Source organism: Camelus ferus, chromosome 12 (genome assembly GCF_009834535.1).
Source record: "Camelus ferus isolate YT-003-E chromosome 12, BCGSAC_Cfer_1.0, whole genome shotgun sequence".
Taxonomy (NCBI): Eukaryota; Metazoa; Chordata; class Mammalia; order Artiodactyla; family Camelidae; genus Camelus; species Camelus ferus.
The window spans coordinates 32,058,096-32,078,188 of NC_045707.1; the positions used below are offsets into that span (position 1 = coordinate 32,058,096).

At 40.2% G+C, this 20,093-nt stretch overlaps 2 protein-coding genes across 2 annotated transcripts in view; one reads left to right on the plus strand and one right to left on the minus strand.

Annotated features, from left to right (window-relative positions):
* Window positions 1-423: 423 nt before the first annotated feature.
* C12H12orf66 (chromosome 12 C12orf66 homolog) lies at window positions 424-18,876 on the minus strand. Its single transcript, XM_006192366.3, has 3 exons — window positions 18,603-18,876; window positions 13,236-13,521; window positions 424-3,925 (listed from the first exon to the last, which is right to left on the minus strand). Exons 1-3 carry the CDS (start codon window positions 18,835-18,837, stop codon window positions 3,109-3,111), a joined length of 1,338 nt encoding a protein of 445 aa, XP_006192428.1. The 5' UTR covers window positions 18,838-18,876; the 3' UTR covers window positions 424-3,108.
* Window positions 18,877-19,026: 150 nt separating this feature from the next.
* Window positions 19,027-20,093, plus strand: part of XPOT (exportin for tRNA) — a 134,079-nt gene continuing 133,012 nt past the window's right edge. The window contains exon 1 of the mRNA XM_032493318.1: window positions 19,027-19,143. The gene's annotated coding sequence lies outside the window, so the exon portion shown is untranslated. The remainder of the gene's footprint in view (window positions 19,144-20,093) is intronic.

Consider the following 20,093-nt stretch of genomic DNA (forward strand, 5'->3'; position numbering starts at 1 on the left):
GTAGTAATGGAAATAAAGTAGGAAACTTCATAACAATTAAACGGTTAATACAAGAGAAAGACAGAAAAACTATAAATGTATATGGACCTAATAAAAGGGCTTAAAAATACAAAATGCAAAAAACTGAGAGAAATAAATCTACAGTCGCCGTTGGAGATTTTAACTCACCCCTCTCATGATAGAGCAACCAGACAAAAAAATACCAGTAAGAAAATACAAGACGTGACATGATGCCACCATCAATCAATCATAAAAATTTGGGAACAAAGAACCACAAAGACTCTAAAATAAGTGGAGTGGGTGGGTTGGTTAGACATTTATCTGCCTCTTCTTTTAAACTAGTTCTTTAAGTACTGTTCACACTTAATAACTAAGCATAGGTTTGTCACCGATCAGAAGAGAAAGACGAGAACAGGAGAGGTGTTAAGTTTAAAGAAAGAGTGGTCCATCGTTTATTTATACGGCGTTCAAACTCAGGCAAGCTTGCAAAGCCTTTTTTACATGCGTGATCTCACTCCATTCTTACACGTCCTTTGAAAAAGGCAGCCCGCGTTGCCTTAACCCCATTTTACAGACAAGGAAATCAAGCGCAGAGGCTCACCTGCCAAACAGAACTGCAAGTTTGCTGCTGGGTCAAAGGGTGAACTTATTTAGATTATTCCCCTGGGTGACTCTACTGGGAGTGCAGTGAAATGCTAACAATTTTGTTTCTTCAAAGTAAATTTTCTCCAGTATTTCCAAACACACAAAGCAATCGTACAAAGAGCATTAGCTCCTCAGTTAAGAATTCAGCTTTACTGTCACACACACACCAAAAGTGCCATAGTCAGATACCAGGCTGTTCCCCAAAGGACAAAGTCGTAAACGTTCACCCTGTGTCCGAACAGCCTAAAGTGAACACTCCTTGACGGAGTTGTTGGCAAACTAAGTGTTGACCACATTGCTGGTTACCCATAAAAACTGATTAAGCTGTGGTTTAGAAACAAATTTCAAAGCAAGCAGTCTGCAGAAAATATGGGACTGACTCTTCCAATTAGCAAAACTCAGACTCTATAGATCATTTTGTTACTGATTTTAGACGACAAATCTTAGGGTAAAATGACTTTGTTTCTCAGCTTGAACGAAAATATGTTTAAAAATAAATATACAATTCAAATATGTTCTAGGCAAGGACTAGTTATTTAAATACTGTATAAATGTTTTATTTACACTCTCTTCCATGTTCCACTGAGGCATATTTCTTTTAGGTACATGGGAGACTGTATCATTAAGGCTAATGGTGGTTTTCTCTAGAAAAAAAAAATACATGAACACCAAAGGAATATTTTTCAGCTTCTTGGCAAAACACAAAAGGGAGGGGAAATGATGTGACTTTTTAGTTCCAATTGTTTTCAATTTTTTCTGTCAGCTCAATGTTGTAAAATGTGTCCACATTTTATAGAACCTGAGTACATAAAATGCAGAGGTAAATCACTACTTTCTGTCTAAAGCAAACTGGCTTTTTACAAATCATTTGACTTTTACTTAAAAAAAGAAAAGAAAGAAAGAAAAGAAAGAAAAGAAAACATGCTCTCCCCAGAAAATAACAGGCCAGTGGGTTCTTCTACCAGGGAGTCCGGTTTGAGGTGGGCAGGCCCCCCGCATGGACTCAGAGGGGCGCCCTGGCCCCTGCCGGCTGCGGCTGCCCCGTGTAGTCACCAGAAACAGGACTGAGCTGATCACGACACTGCATACAAGTTTTGAAGAAACTACCAAATAGTAACAACTCAATTACCTTTCGTGGCTTATTTTTATTCCAAAGCAATAACCGAGAAGGGAAGGTCTCCACGGCCCGTTTTGCCTTCACTGATCCACCTCCTTCCCCACAAACACCTACTGAAGGAAGGTGTTAAAGCAGCATGTGTTAAGAAGCATCACCGCTTCTAAAAATAATCTGGGGGAGCCAGGCATGAAACCCAAGTTCAGGTGTGCTTAACTACAGAATTGATTACTCAACTAGGAAGGGCGTTCTTTTGAACGCACAACTGGTTTTTAGCAAGTAAAAGGTATCAAGACCTGCACTGTGATTTTGTAAAAGTAGTTTAAGTCGCGTGAATTTAAGCGTAAAAGTAGTGAAAAACCAAGACTGCGTGCTTTTTCAGCCTAAAAATAACCAGGGGGTGGAACCAAACGGGAACCTACATTTCAGCAGAAAGGTGATAAACAGAGAGCCAAGCAGATACGATGCTGAACAACGAAGAAACCCCACTTAATGGCTTATGCTGACTTGAAAACAGAGCGAAAAATTCAAACTTTTAAAAAATTCTTTCTTGGAGGGAGGCTGCGGCGGGGCGAGGGGCCTGCCTCCCGCGCCGCGTTCTGCAACCTGACCCCTGCCCGCCGCACTCGCCCGGCGATCCGGCCGGCCGGCCACCCGCTCCCCTCGAGCTCGAAAAATTCAAACTTTACAAAGGTGAAAACAAACGCAGTTAGGTGTGTAGGTCACCCGCCAAAATAACCCATGACTATTAGAGTTGCCGTGAAGCTCCTCAGAACTGTTAAAACCTGACAATACGCAACCACTCTGATTCACCTTCGATTCCAATAACTGACAGAAATTTCTCACCTAATTTTGGCATCAAAAAAATGAGTTTGTTGATCAGAATCGTGAAACTTAAAATTTCACTATAATTTGCTAATTTAATAGTAAAAAAGCCATTTAATATCGTACGCCAATCACTCACCAAGGAAGTGGGAGAAGGAGACGGCGTTTGGAGTTGCATCGGAACACAATGTTTACAACAACATAAAATATCCAGAAAGGTAAATCAAAAGCCAATAAATATCCAGTCTACATGAAATACAGGAAAAGAGGAGAAAACACTGAGAGTACCTTGCTGTACCACGGAGACAGGAGCCATGATCCCTTCCTAGGTTACTCTTTGGATATGTAATGCAGTTGGCTTTAATTGCTTAAGAGTGTGTGATACAATTAGGGAGAATCTGTCTTTAATTTAGCTCTGAAAGAAGCACGAATGCACGAAAACTCTAATCACAGACCACTGTGGATTGTTAGAGCAATTAAGAACACAATGTCCAGCCTTGAAAACCTTGCACACATATCACCTGCTAACCTTTGGATCCAGGTTTCAGACTTGCAAAAACCTTGGGGTTCTTAAGGGCAAGCGAGATCTCGTTAAGGAAGGAAATAAAGTGGGAGTCTCTTTCGGATTTCTTTGACTCAAAAATGACAACAATGGTAAAGTGAGGCTCTGGGCGGGTGAGGAAGTAGGTGCTCTGAACTTTGTCGTCATAGAAGTGGACCACTTTCTCCAAGCTGTTCAGGTCGGACGTGCGGTCTGTCATGATCATGATGACATTGGGCCAGTGCATGACAGGCCTGTCGCTGGGCAGAGACACCACGGCCGGATACTGATCCACGCCCTTTGGGGCCTCTCTGTAGGAATGGGGGTGGTGATAGCCGTGACCCTGAAAGCTCTCGGAACCTCGGTTGTCAAAGATTAAGGACACGTTGGCAGCATCGTATTTCCTGATGAAGCTGGAAATCTTTCCAAAGAGGTCTGGGTTGGCTTTTGCAGTCAGTGTTTTCATTTCCGAAGCAGTTGTCTGTCGGCTCAGTGCCTCGTGAAAGTAAAAGCTAAATTTGGCAAGAAGCATGTTTTTGAGTTTCATTAGCCAAAGGAAAAGGTGTGGGGGCTGAACGGCCTTCTGAGACTGCCCTCCAAACAGATGTTTCTTGGTCTCCCGTTGCTTTTCAAAGATCTGGCCCCAGGTCTGGAGCTTGGTGTGAGCGCTGTGTAAATTAACCAGAGACGGAAGAAACTTCCACTCGGAGACCTGAGCCTGGGCCTTCAGTAGATGACTCAGGACATCGACTTCCAGCTGGAAACTGCTTTCCAGGGGACTGAGGATGGGGTGGTGAAATCTAAAAGGGGAAGGGAAATTTACAGAACTAAGTGGAAATGTGATACCCAGATGACATTTTCTAGCCTCAAAAAAAAAAAAAAAAAAAAAAAAAAAAAAAGCAGAACAGTGTGGTCAGACAACTAATATTATGTTTGGGGGCTGAGAGTGAAGGAAAGATGGAAGGACTCCATGTTGATTTATTTAAAAGATTGTTCTGACCTAACTTCACCATCTCAGAATTATGTCAGCATCATAGACTCCCCTGGAAATAGCCTGATGTCAAAAAAAAAAAGAGTGGCTACCTTCTTTTCCTTCTTTTTAAATACAGAGAAATTGAATTAGCTATCAGTCTTTCTTATTTCATTTATTCTGGGAATTATATTTATTATGAGAACATTATCATCAAAACAAGGCATCCTATGATTTAAATGAAATGAAGGAATTTCTCCCTGGTGCAATCAGAATTATTATAAGAAGTGGGGGGGAAAGTAAGCACTTCTCTCACCAAGTGACTCTGTATCACTCTATCGTGCCTATATACCAGTAGTTAAAATAACTGACAAATAAAATGCAATATTGATAACTAAAAAAACAAAAAAACAAAAAACAAGGCATCCTATTTTCAGGGTGTCGTCCAAAAGAGGCAAAGAAAAGGTCACTAAAACATCTTTTAAATGTGTATAGAACACATAAACTTATTTAATGCTCTCAGTAACTCTAAAAGGTATTATTAAACCTATTTTGCAGATGAGAGTAGAGACTATAAACCAGTATCTGAAATATGGTATATAATCAATCAATGTTTATTAAAGGAATAGAACATTTACCAAAAGCTCTCATTCCATCCTAGTTCCCAAATTCCCTTCATATTTAATCGCAGTTAAAAACAAAATGGTGGCCTAATTAAAAAAGTCTTACACTTCAGTCACTTTCCATTTATCTCAGGATAAAATCCAAAATCCTTAAAAAGGCTTACAAGGCCTTGAAGAATCTGGCCCCTTCTCAGCTGGAGCCGCATTCCCATTCTTCTCACTTTCTCCAGACATTAAATAATTAGAAATGTGACGCTATCATAAAGGTTAAGGTAATAGTGCTGTTGCGTTTCTACTTGTTCCAGACAGAATGTTTTTAGAATTTTTTGACCGTGACTTACAGTAAGAAATACTAGGTGACTAAGGACATATACCTGTAGATAAATAAAAGGTTTTAAAATTTCATATTCACCCTTACTATGCAAAATGTACTCTTGATATTTAGTAATATATAGAGAGAGGACTATATATATTAATATATAAATTAGAGGACTACTCACTAAATTAATTTTATGATTCATGGACTGCTACCTGCTGTTTGTAAAACATCTTTCTACTTCCCTTGTATAGTAGATTGAAGGGGGTGGGGACAAGATGTGTGAGGAGCCTCTCTCCCAGGCAGAGGTGGGAAAAGCGCACCCGCAAAGACCCTGAGGCCAGTAAGAGCTTGACCCGCTTCCATCACCACTACTTTCTGCTACTTTAGGTCTCCTCTTTAGAGTCACCTCCTTAGAAATGTCTTTTCTGTCCAACCCAGACTAGGTCGGGCCCCCTGACTACATCCTCTAGTTTCTTATGACCTGTCTTCCCTTGTGGTAGCTTAATCATATAATTTATCAGACAAACTGGGACATAGGGTCACCCTTGCTTTGAGCTCCTCCTGAGGGGAAGTAAAAGCTGCCCACTTCCTTCACTCCTTATCTCGAACCTATGGCACATAGTAGAAAATTGGTCAACGCAGTAACTGTGTTAAGAGCTGAATCCTAGTTTCTGCCTCATTGATTCCGTCTTTTGCTTATGATCTCAAATGAAGTTCTGTAACAATGAGATGGAAGGGTTACAGAGAGGCCTCTCTGTATGGACCACTTAGAGGTTTTTGCTCATCTTTTTCTTCTGAAAAATGCCCAGGGAGTTTCAGTGTCTGCATGGCCTGGTACATCCTCCTTCTCAAGGAGCCTAGAGGAAGCCCTTATACTCTTCCTCAAGTTCCAATGCATCTGGGGAGGTTTCAGGAATCATCTTAGCAAGATATGGGAAGATCTAGCATTTTCTGAGCATACCCCACGCCCCAGGCACCATGGGAGATGCTTTACAGGCCTGAGCCCACGTGATTTATTGCTTCACTGTCAATGAGACCTGCGAGTCTTACACAGCTGTTTTGGCCTCAGCTGAAGAGGATAATGCTGGTCATCAATTAAACAATTAGGGAAAAAAAATCACAAGTATATCAAGATTTTTTAAAAATCTATTTAAACACAATGTCTTGTGATTCAGAGAGCCCACACTAGGTTGGATATTATAAGATAGAAACTGATTATCATATGATAAATAGGATGCAGTTATTCACATGACAGTAACACACTGTTTTTTTCCCTATTACTGGCATTTTACAATTCACATCCTTCAAGTTAGGGAAGCTAAAACGTGGGTGGAAGATATAGTCTAATAATACACTCAAAGAATCAGATAGATACACCAGATGTCAAATCCTCTGGTTCATGTGCTCAATTAATTTGGACTCTTCAAACACTACACAATTCAAAATAAACATTAAGAAAGTCTAATACACACACACTATAGCATGTCTCAAAATCTCTGCATTCTAAGAAATGCTCTTACCACCTTAGCCTTCAGGCAACTTGACGGTTAATGAGCATTAAGTATAACAAGATTCTATAATCATGGGTATCAAGAAAATCTGCCAAGGAACTACAAACACAGTAAGACTGTTAATAACCAGGAAAATGGTATCATTCTACCACAAATAACAAAACTTGAAGTGATTTTTCTGTTTCCAGTAGGAAATCCATTTATATCCAAGGTTCTCCTTGAAAGAACATGAATTCTCTGTACAACCCTTCACAAAGAATTCTGCACAAGCTCTTCCATAAACATATGCTAAAAGTGTTTAGACGTTCAACATTTATTAGGATGAAACGTGAATGCTGAAGATACTTTTCATCCTTAAAAAGAGCTATAAATTCATGCTAATGTTATTCTGCCAAGACTTTGAGATTAGCGTTATGTTGTAGCATTTTCCCATTCCCACTCTGTGCCTCATACCTATTCGCATCTCACACCATGGCGGGGGTGGGGGGAGTCTGTTAAATTGTTGTAATCCAAAAATATATACCTCAGCTATGGCAGCAAGCTTGAGAGAGTCTGAATACAGAATAAATTGACAACTATTTGCAGAAAACATCTACTCCAAAAAAAAGCCAAAAAAGAAGACAGAAAAAGAGAGAAAGAGCTCGAGCACACACTCCCTCCCCATCAAGGAGTTCCTTCCAAAAGTATGTGAGTCCCCTGCATGTGAGTAGTCAGAAGCCCAATAAAAAATAAAACTGTAGCACCATGGGAATATATGAAATGTCACAGAACTGCACACTTTAAAATGGTTAAAACAGTAAGTTTTATGTTATGTATATTTCACCAGTTTTAAAAATCTATAATCTCATTTAAAACAATTAGTTTACTAGTTTTTAGATACAAATTGGGGAGGAGGCTGTAGCTCAGTGGTAGAGCGTGTGCTTAGCATGCACGAGGTCTTGGGTTCAATCCCCAGTACGTCCGTGAAAAAATAAATAAGCCTAATTACCACCCGGTTCCAAAAAAAAAAAAAAAAAAGTAGAAGCAGATACAAATGTGCTGCTGAAGAAATAAAGATGAATTAGCCAAAGGTTTGCCCTATAGGACTTCCCCTGGTAAAAGGAGATATTTACAATGGACACAGGTAGGAAGTAATACCTCTCTTACAAGGGGTACAAATCAAATAATAGTTTAGAAAAAAAGAGCAATTCCTTTTGGTAGAAAGATTGTGCAGGCTGTAGAGGAGATAGGATTTGAACTGAGCCATAAAGCTTAAAGAGAAGGTAGATTTAGCCAGGTGAAGATGAGGGCTTAACTCTCTGGCCCCAATTCTTAACCACCCCTGATTCCACACCCTTGGCTGTGTGTGCCTCTGCAGCTCCTCCCACCAGAGGGGAAGGGTACCTTCCCACCCCGACCACAGATCGGGCTCTGTGATGTGCTTTGGCCACAGGGATGGTAACAGATCTGACGCAAACAAAGGCTAAAAAGGAGGTGGGTCGGGCTTGCTCTCTTGCACTTGGGCCATCATCCCTGGGTAGCTGCTTCCCCGCTAACCTTGGGCTCAGAACGAGCGCACTGGAGCTGACGAGACCCAGCGCTCACAGCTATAAGCCAGGCCCCAGGAGACCAGTCGCATTAAGCAGAGCTTCCCAGCTTAGGCCAGCCAACTCCCAGTAGGCCTGCAAGCCTGCAAGTATGATTTTTGGGGTGGTCTGTTATACAGAATGATTATTTCAACAAGTGATGCATAGTGGGACAGGATGGGGTTCAGAACATGCTACCCCAAAATATGGCATCTTGGTATACTGACCATTTTAAGCTGAACGAATTTGAGAAATGGCAGGAAGGACTTTCTGACCCCCTTGTGAAGCAGGTCACGAAACCTTCAGGTAAGACGTTCCCTCCCTGTACCCTGAGGAAAGGCGCATCCTTATCTTCAAAGACAAAAGGTCACAGACAGGAATCTGAATGAACAGGCCTCACTGTTTCCCCCAGTTTAGTACATTTAGCTCACACCTTTTTTCATCCTAGCACATTTTTTCCACATCCCTCCACTCTTCACCAAATCTAGCATAAAAACACAGGTTTAAGGACTTCTTTGGGCCTTCATTTCTTTACGAAGGCTTCCATACCTGATAAAACCTATATTAAATACATTTGTATGCTTTCCACTTGTTAATCTGTCTTTTGTTAAATGGCCCCCAGTTGAGAACTTAGATGGGTAGAGGAAAAAGATATTCTTTCCTCCCCTACAAATTCAAGGACTTTCTAAGCAAACTAAGTAACAGGAACCAAGGTAGGAAATGGGAAATTCGGGGAATACATTACATTGTGGACTGTGTTGGGGGCTTCTGCTTAAATCCTCAAAGTTTTCTCTTTGAAGCCGCTTCCTTTTTACTAAGAATTTGAGTGCAATTTAAGGCATCTGATGGGCCTTAGATAATTTGAAAAGGTAGGCTGGGGAAAGATCACAGAAAGCCTTGGATTTTCACTGTTAAGATCTACATACGTCAAATGCCTACAGCAGAATGAGCCCCACAGAAATTGCACTATTGTTAGTTTTGCTTATGAAATTTTCAGGGGGCAATAAACAACCTTGTTGAACTACACACACACAACTAACTTTCATTAATAGTCTTATAATCAAAACAAACAAAAACACAACAACAACAACAAAAAATAGTCTTATCATCACAAATCTGTTTTTGAAGGAAAAAGGGCATAAAGCCTAAATAATTCACAGTTCTGCCTTTGGTAAGAATTCTGCCATTTGAAGCATTCAGATTAAAAAAAAAAATGTGCTTCCTAAAATGCAATAAGAAATTTTATGTAACTCAGTTTTTTAAAAAAATGTTTTTTAAATTCTAGCAATAAAATTATGGTTAAAGAATAAAAATCATTTAATAGAATATTATTGCCACATCAGATAGATTTTTAAAAGCTGTCTAGAATGCACAAATTGCTAACTTCTTTAAAAGAATTATTTCTTAAAAATTATCTTCTATAACTAGTGGTTACCAGTGGGGAGAAGGAAGTGGGGAAGGGCACCATCGGGGTAGGGGATTAAGAGGTACAAACTATTATGTATGATAGACACTACAAGGATACATTGTACAACACAGGAAATACAGCCAATATTCTATAATAACTGTAAATGGAGTATGACCTTTAAAAAACTGTGGATCACTATACTGTACACCTGTAACATATAATATTGTATATCAAATATGTCAATTAAAAAAAGTATGTTCTTGATGTAGGAGAGTAAATACTAATTTGCATTTAAAATCTATCTTCCAGTTTTGTTTTAACCAGATTAGCCAAAATTTTCTTTTATGCCCATTGTACAAAACAGTTGGGTAAATAAATTCAAAATAAATTCAGAATCAAAAAATGTTCCACTGATGCTTTCTTGGGGAAAAAAACAAAACAAAAACAAACCCAAGCTCTACTTCTCAAAAGTATTCAAGGAATAGTAGACACCCTGACCCTCCATGAGTTAAATCCATATTTTTTCTTCTAATGAAAACTCAAATGATTAATGTTAATTATTTAGTCTGAAATGCAGCATCACAAATGACTGTGATTCTTAAACAAGAATTTATATTTGCTTAGTAATGTAGTAAGTTTGCCTAAAGAAGAAACCTTTAACATCATTCTAATCTGAGCACAACTGGCTTCCAGAGGAAAAAACAAAACACGTTTTCCCTTCGTCTCTGAAAGCAGATGGGACATTGCAATAACTCATACTGAATCTGCATCTCAAATCAGTGCCAGAGGTTTAGACTCCACGATACACATCACACTTGTTAACTTTTTAATACAAAAGCATTTCATTGGGGGACAAGGGGTATAGCTCAGAGGTAGAGTGCGTGCTTAGCATGTACAAAGTCCTAGATTCAATCCCTGGTACCTCCACTAAAAATCATTAACAAATAGATAAACCTAATTACCTCCCACCCCAAAAATTAAAATAAAATCCTTTTTTAAAGCATTTCATTGTTTGAAAGATGAAAGATTCACACAATTTTTTTTATCAGTGTTCTGATGTGGATCATGTATATTGGGACAAATCAATAGTCCCTGAAAGATAACTTGGGCCATTTGGGAAAAGGATTAACTCTTTCAATACAACAGAATACCAAAATATGAATTATTTCTCTAGAACACCGGAACCACCAAAAAAGTGTGCTTGGTGTAGCACAGATGTCAAATCAAAAAGACTACAGAAAAAGGAATGTTATCCTGGCAAAGGGCAAATCATGTTAATTTATATCTAAAATAATTCCACTTCCCAAAGAAAATCAATGTATTATGCAGAATCTCAACTTTTCAGAAATTCTAAACTACAGAATTTATATTCAAATTAACCCAAAGCCTCTTAGATAATTTTCAGACTGGATTGTGTCTGTGATCAGTAATTCCCTATTAATTAGACAAAGGTAGCACTGATGGAGGATGGAGACTACAGATGAAAACCCCTGTTGACCATCTGTGATAATACAACCCAGCTCCATCTGTATCCACTCAGCAGGATGAGGGGTGCACCCAAGTACTGCCCTAAGAGCTTCCAGAATGAAATCTGGGCTTTTGCTACTGCAATGGAAAAAATGTCCAAGGCTCTGGGAAGTGGGATGTTTCAAAGAAGGTTCAAAGATGATAGATCACAAATCTAATAAAATAAAAATAAAAAGTTAAATAGTAATAATCCCTCATTACTATGACACAATACACCCACGTGCACATGTGCACACATTGGTAAAGTTCAACAACCAGTATATCCCAGGGTTGGCATCTTTCTCTTATTTATCCAGTTTTCCCTTGCAGACTTATGTATCTGTATCGCAGGGAACTTTTAAGACAGACAGGTTTCTGTGCACTCAATCAAAAATTGCTAAGTCTTACTCTCTTGGGAAAGAAGAAGACAGGCCCAGGTCTGGCTGTTTTCTTAAGGTCTGGAAATGGTTCAGCAAAATGCTTTCACATTAGCATTTGGGAATCACCACAAGAGATCTCTTCCCCTTGAGAATCCTATCTCCAATGGTACTGTAGTTTTTGGTTTTTTAAAAAAATTATTTGATTAAAAGAAAACATATGCTAATCAGATTTGAGGAAGAAATTAAAGAATTTTCCAAACAAAATATTTTTAAATGTGTAAATTTGTTTATAAAAAAATGTGAGTTATTTATATGCACAGACTATCTCTTGAGAATAATAGAAGAACTTATTAACATTGATTGACTCTTGGGAATGGAATTAAGTAGCTGAAGAACAGGGGCAGAAGACAGACTTTTCACTATTCTATTCTTTTGTACTTTTATAAACTTTAAGCCATGTTAATATATTGCCTATAAAAATAAATAAAATGAAAATTTAGACTACAGTTGACCCTTGAATGATGCAGGCTTGAATTCCCAGGTTTTCTTCAAAGTAAATCCTTTGAATCCCTGGATCGGAACCACGGATATGGAGGAACTGCAGATATTTTTGCTTTCTACCTACCTTTGCTTTCAAAATCCTACCTGCCTTAAAAGTCTTCTCAGATGGTACCTTCTTTCTGAAGTCTCTTTTAATCTCCCCACGTTGCCCTCTTCCCCCAGTCCATTAATGAGATGAGTATCAGTCTTCATTTGTGAATATAAATTAACATATCTGCCTTTCTTTTTAAAGTAAGCATATCATATATCCAAAAGAGTGGTGTCCTTTAAGGTCATCACTTTCCATTTAGTTCATCATAAAATGACTGAGCACCCGCAAGGTGCAAGGCTCTCTGCCAGGCTCTACGGTCCCAGAAATAAAACTGGGTCATTCAACAGTCAGTGATGTTCACACTTCTCAAATTCTTTTTGAGTTGCTTTTTGGGCAAAGCAGTGAGCAATACATTGCAAGGGTCTTGTTTCTTTGTCAGTAGCAATTTCCCTCAAAAATTTTTTTCCAGCTGATCAATATCTTAAAAAAAAATTAAACTGGCTACTAATATCTTTTTTAAAAATTTTATTTATTTTGTTTATTTTTCTGTGGGGGAGGTAATTAGGTTTACTTATTTATTTTTCAGAGGAGGTACTGGGGATTGAACCCAGGAACTCGTCCATGCTAAGTATGTGCTCTGCCACTTGAGCTATACCCACCCCCCCAATATCTTTTTGATTATCAAAAAAACTTAAGTATGCCCTCCTCTAGAGCACAGATGCCTGCCTCTACCAAGGAAGTTTAAAACAAAAAGCAAAGCTGTGCCACAGGTGCTGAAAACAATTATAAAGGAGTTTCCAACACATGTTAAGTAATGGCTCCATCAGAGGAATCGAGTGGATAATTCACCAAGGTGATTACTTTGAAAGGAACCTTTATTTGAACAACAGTTTGTTAAAAAGTCACAATATGAGATATACAATCTCTTGCTACTGTGTGAATTCTTTCATAAGCAGAAAAATCGGTTATAATATATCTTTTAAGGAATACTTCATTCTCAATCTTTTGCTGTTGCTCAGAGAAGTATCCACCCAGCAGGGTATTAATTAAGCCCAAAGAAGATGCCTAAATGTATACCTGTTGATTAATTACCATGTATAAAATGTAACACAGCTATTTCTCCTTTATACTTACTCCATCACAGATTTTCACAGGCAGGTAGGGAAAACAGAGACTGTGTGTGTGATTGCAAGGCTGCCAAGTTCCGCCCCTCCCTCCCTCCTCATCTGCACTTACCTGGAGCTGTACTTCTTGAGGATGGTGTCCAAAAGGCCAACAAGCTCCTCAGCATTGATGAACTTCTGGGTGCTGAGGGTGTACATCTTCTCATAGAAGTCTGCGATCTCCATCCGAGCCTGAACGAAGAAGCAGAGTTGCTCTGACAGGTGGGAAAGGAGCTCTTCCACATGAGGTATGGTCCCTCCAAGGGCACTGCGGCCACTTGCTACCTTTTTCAGCTCGTTATGCAAGGAAGTATAGATGGTGCGGATGGAATCCTTCCTGCTGAAGAAAGACTGGCCCCCTGGTAGGCAAATGACAAGCACACGACAGGTAAGGAAGAGAAACCAGAAGCACAAAACACCTCCCAGCATCCAAAAGGAAAGTATCTGAACTGCTGAGCTCAAAACGTGGTACTTTTCATCAGCCGTATTCTCTGACTTCCATGATTTGGATTTAAATATTTTGTGAGTCATAATTTCACTGCAGAGTAAGTTAAGCAAATGCCTGGTACAACTCATTAGTGTAGCAATGGACCTGTGTGTAACCTCCTAACCCACGAGCCAATTCTCCCCCAACCCATTTCAGTAAGGATTCAGATATAATTCAGAGGGTGATTAACCTAGCAAGTGACATCAACCTGGATCTAAAAAACCGTCCTTCCACATAAATATATTTGAAGCAAAAGAGAACATCCGATTATGAAACACTGTTGTTATTCCAGGTTAATCAGAAAATTTTACTTCTGCTTTGGAGTTGCATTTTGCTTTTAAGCTGTACCAGAAAATGGAAAACACAGACTACTGGGGACCCAGGGGGAGAAAGAAAATGTTAGTGCCGTTAACAACGTTGACACTACAGGTATATCACAATTAGCACCACATTGTGAATTATTAAGAGTAAGAGACAATTATAAGTAACTGCTGATGTAAATGAAATCAGCAAAAAATAAGGCCAAATACATTCTTTTCAACAGTCAGAATGGTTCAACTGGCATAGGCATCATTTCCTTACTTCTGCATTATTATATGATCAACTATATTTCTAATTATAGAGCCAGCTTCATAGATGTTTTTTTAAGCAATTCTGCACCCTACCAAAGGGGCAGAGGCAGGACACGGGGAGAAGGGAAAGAAACAGGGCAGATTTAAAACAGTAACTCTTAGAAATATATAAAAATCTCAGAGATGAGTAACAGAATGCTTTAATGAATGAATTACTATTCTAAACACACCAATTAGGAGTGAAAATTACTTATCAAGGCATCTGTAAAATATCCTCTTAATGACTGAAACATTTCACAATACTGTTTTAGTTCACTGCCCAGTTTACATTTCAAGAATTGGCTCTTACATCCCTTACTACTATGGTGACCACCTTGGCTCATGTTTTCTCATGTTTACCCATGTTTACCCATGACCTTCCAGGTTTTAACACTTTAAGTCTAGCTTCTCAGGAAACCCCTTCATCCCATGTCCTGGGAAACCCCTCAACCCTGGGCAACCCTACAGTGTTGGTTACCCTACTTACTGCTGATTCCATAAGCAAACTACTAATACTTAAAAAGTGTTTTCCCCAATATACTGCCCAGAGACTGACTATCATTCACATCACTTCTCCTAATAGCAGCAAAAACCATATGGTACAAGTGGATTGACCCTGACACCAATATCCATGCAATGCTGAATCCTGGAAGGTTTGCCTGCCTTCTGCACCCATATTTGGTCTAGCTTTGCAGATTTTGTAAAGTGACAGTATGGAATAAAAAGACCTCTGTGCCCTGGTCTAGGACAAAATCTCTCAGGTTAGGAAGGTAACAAGAGTACCACGTAAACCCTAAAAGCTCTGGAAGTCCGACAGACTTGGTTCCAAATCCCAGCTTCCAAACTGACAAACTGTGTAATATGCACATGACTTAGCCACTTTGGGCCTTAGTTGTCATTTTAACATGAAACCAGTAAAAGAGCTGCTAAGAAGACAAAATGAGACAACATGTGATATGCAACATGCCTGGAGCAAAGCGCATATTCAGTAATGCTAATCCCTTTCCCTTCCGTTTATAGCTGCTATAAGGCATTCTCAACACTACACAGTTAGGCTTCTGAAAATTTGGTAAATTGGGAGCTTCAAGTACTGTCAAAAAAAAAAAAAAAAAAAAGCTAGCTATGTGACAGATAGCTAGGTGACCTCAACTGTGTACTCACTTCCTCTGTTAAACAAGGTGATCTTGGTGCAAATTTTAACTCTAGGTGAAAAAAAGGATACTTTCCTTAAACATATTACCCTTATCTGGGCACACGGAAACACCCATAAATACCAAAAATACCTTTTAAAGCTTATCAATAAACATCAATCACTAGTATGTAAAACCAAGGAACCTGACACTATAAGGAAGGGAGAGACCACCAACACATTTCTTTTAAACAGGTCTCTCTTCTCAGTGCTCTCTGGAGCACAAGCCTATCTGGTTAGGAATATCCAATGGGGAATGGCCTTCCTTTATGCTGGGAAACAGGGAATCAGAGACACTAGACTTCCTTCTCTTTTCAGTTTTTCGAATTGACAAAAATATGATTATTCTGAATTATTTCCAGATGGCTCTTTTTATGAATGCTCATTATTTTTCAAGACATTGGCAGGGAGGGTATAGTTTAAATGGTAGAGCACATGCTTAGCATGCGTGAGGTCCTGGATTCAATGCCCAGTACCTCCACTAAAAAGCCAAATAAATAAACAAATAAACCTAATTACCTCCCTCCTGCAAAAAAAAAAAAAAAAAAAAGATTTCAACAGTCTCTCACATCATGAAACTTCAAGTAATGAGTATATTGAAGGAGCAAGCAAAACCTCTAATTAAATATTTTATTCTACAACTTCTTGCTAATGATAATTTTAAACATCAGTTCTGAATTCATTTTCTACCCTGGTAACTTCCAGCAACCAGAAGATAAGGAAACTCTCCGGTAATGAAACAAAGGGGAGAAAAGTGTGACCTTCTAAAGTCCTCTGCAGGCATTGAGTCAGCATATTTTAATCACTGATCCTTCCCCAAACAGGTATATTCCCCCCTTAGAGTAAAGAGAAGGCGCTGAGATGAGGGCTCTCAGCACTGAGACAAGACAGCAACAGAAGGCTCCCTGTCAGCTCCGTCCTGTGCCCAAAGGCCCAGGCTTGCATCGACTGCAAAGTTCTCCACTAAACACGGGTCACAAGAATGAGGTCAAAAAGACTCACTTTTTTAAACCATACTTTTTCATGTGTTTAAAAAATACAAACTTTTTGTTTTGTTTTTTAAACAAAACCATATAAACATCCTAATCAGCAATGTAGTTGAAGACCATGGGACTGTTTTAAATGGCAACAGACAAATTCTCCCAAGTTTTTAAGAAAATAGAGAGTCAGCTCAATAACCTGAAGTCATATTGTAAGCACGTTGGTAGCACAATCATTCCGGTACCAAAAAACTGTAAGATACTTGCAAAGTTAAAATTTTACATCTGGAACCTACGTTTACTGTACATGTAAGTAAGTTATGACGCATTAAAATTAAACATGCTATCTTCAGAACATTTACTCCAAAGTGCGAGATCACCTGGGAGCCTGGACAGCACTTGGGCTTGTTTCACAGTGTAAATTGCTCCCTGGATCAATTTCAAACCACAATCCTCAGGCTCACCCATCCAGGCTGGGGTCCATGCAGAATTAATCACTTTAGATAATCAGAGCCACCTCACAGAACCCAAGTCAGAGACAGTGATGGCCTTATGCATGTTCTTACGCACAACCAGTTCTATTTACCTAACACCAGGCACGTACAATTTAAACTAGTGTAGCAGATTTCTTAACTGAGATCTAGAAATAGTCTTTAGGAAATCCAACTGAACTGAATCCAATCCTCTCAGATTATATGCAAAATTGTACTACACACATATTTTTTTTCTGCAGAGCAAGGCCGCAGGTTTCATCAAGTTCTCAAAGGTGAGCTAAAAAAGCCCCCAAGCTAGGAATCATGGCACTAGGATCCATCAGCATTCTTCATGAGGTGGGGGAATCTAAAAACACTAAAACTGCCAGAAAATTACTCACCTTCAATTTTACAGCCAGCATCCCCCCTTCATATAGATGTACTAAAATAAATCTATAATTTTTTATAAATCATATGGATACAAACACAATCTGACAGTTCAAAGGTAGGTATTCTGGTATGGGCGCTGTCACCTACCCACACAATTGCACACACACAATCTGCCAATCTGCAGAAAGGGGAATTATAATACTGCGACAGCAATTATAAATTTGTGAGAAGTGCCAACGTAGAAAAGGGAGGAAAAAATACACAAGGTGAAACTATCTGACCAGTTTTTACCAATAAGTCAATATATTAAATAACAAGTTATTGTTTGAAAAGCTAAAAGCAAAATTAAGATCTCAGAAAGCCTGCCCCCTTGAGTGTTTCCTGAAAGCAAGATGTATATGATCACCTTCAGGCAATATAAGGAAACTGGGCAGAAAAACTCAAAACAGAGTCTACACACAATTGTATATTTCTAGTCTACATTGTATATATGTGTCCTTCATTCATACCAGACCCTGTGCATCTGATAAAGGGTCTAAAGTAGGCTAAAGTACTAAAACAACTCTAAAAGCTCTGGGATTCATAATATTGGTAATTATAAATAGTAATAATTTCTAATGCATAGCCCTTGGCTTACACATATATTATTTCCTTCTGATCTACTCATACTAATTGTTTCTACTGATGAAAATCAGCTGAATCAACCCCTGGATTTTATTTTCAGGGCGAAGATTTATAATGGGATGGTAAGAGTGTTTACCATTTTCCCTGTAAGTCCCCTATTGCTAGTGTTAGGCTTATTTCTTGCCTTTCCTGTCCAGTATTCATATTTTTCTTCATTCATTAAATATTTATTGAGGGCCTACAAACAGGGGGTAGGACTCCATCTGTACCTTTCCAAGGCCTTAACCTTAAGAGGCCAAACAATAGTGTTCATTAACTAGGTTGTACTGCCAAGTTTTGCTCCTCTGGCCGCAGTGTCACTGGTTAGAAGAGCGGGGACATAGAGTTTGCTTAACTTATCATTTATGGCACCAATCCATGCATGAGCAAAATGGATACATCCATCGGTTTGGAGCACAGCCCTGCAAAAAACAGCCACCCCGTTGGCCAATCTATCAGCAGCGGAGGCCGGTGGGCGGGGTTTGTGGAAGCCGAGGGAAGGAAGGGACCGGTGGGAGGAGATCTGGGAGTGCCAAGTTGAGCCTGCAGCTAGAGTGACAGAGACAGGGAACCCAAGCCACTGCCGATAGGGGAATATACTCCCTCTCCTTCCTCCTCAAGGGGCACGGGGGGCGGGGCGGAGGTACCTAGTTTCTGCCCCAGGTAGGTGAGGCTGTGATAGACCTTCTCGGCCGCGGCCAGGTGGGCCAAGGCCGCCAGCAGCGACAGCCAGCTGCCCCCCGCGCTCTTGTTGGCCTCTCGTTCCTTCTCCACATTGTCCTTGGCCTTGTCGTAAGAGAAGATGCCCAGGTGAGAGAAGAAAGTCTCCAGCACCGCCTGTTCCACCGGGACCGGGGCGGCCAGCGGGATAGACTCCCCCATGCGAGCTGCGCTCCAGCTCCACCCACGTGCCTCTCCTGTCCCTCGCACTTCCGGGTTCTCAGGGAACGTGCGCACGAGCGTGCGTGCGCGTGACCGCCGCAAGCGGCGGGCTCGTGAGCGCGCTGCCTCCTGGACCGCGCCGGGACCTTAGGACGCGGGTAAGGGCCAAGGCCGGAGAGGCGTGGCCACTTTCCAGCTCCTGAGCGACTTCGGCGCTTCTGTTCCAGCAGCTCTGACTATTCGGACCCTCAGCGCAGAGCGCGAGGCAGACACCTCGTTGCTCCGTGGAGCTGACTGCGTTCTGAGGTGAGCTGAGGCCCCTCCCTGTGAGACTGCGTCAGTGCTGATGACGTCACTTTTGCATGACGTCAGTGGTCCGTGTCCTAACGTCTGGCCAGGGCTTGGCGGGGCCCTGAGGGGCGGGGCGAGGTGAGACTCGAGCCTGAAACTGTGCTGGCTCCCACGACAAGGTGTCTGCAGCCCTCATGCCTTTTAAACCAACTCCAGTAAAAGTGGTTTATAGATCAGAAAAGGTGTTATCTCACTCCTGTGTCTGATTTTCTCCCAAACACACTTGGTGGGTAGTTTGCCCCCTGTCCCATTCTAGTCTTAACCGGGTTCGTGCTCATGAAAACGGTTTCCGAGCAGAGCTGCTCCTAGGCTTGGCCGTCCTAACCCACACTATATTAGGCTTTCTTAAAAAGTTCTCAGAATGCAGGCTAAATTAATGTAGCTTCTGTTGAAGAATCTGAATTGATGCACTTTGTCATTCAAATGAATTACAAATTCCTCTGACATTTAAGAAACTCCATAAATCCAGCTCATAGGTATGTCCACTACTTGAAACACTGCCCAGTGCTCGCTTAGGTAATTTTTACCTTTCTCTTTCCTTGTATATGCTTATTTTTATGCTATTTAATCGTACTGTATTTAATCACATGTATTTACGTGTCTCTTTCCCTTACTAAGTGGTGAACTCCCCAAAGCAGAGTCTAGAGTTCATTCACCTTTATAATCCTTTCATCATGGATGGCCCAGTGATGTTTGTTGGATAATATACCTGTTCCTTGTTCTCATTAATGTAATTGGGTAAAATCAACTCTGTTGACTGTGATACAAGGCAGAATTTTGTATGTTATAAAGGTGAAAAAGGAGGCAGAAATTATATCTTTTTGGAAGAATCAGGGAGGCTTCCTGGAGGAGAATGTGATGATTCTTGATGAATGTGTAGAAGTCAGTAATCAGAAAAGATGTAG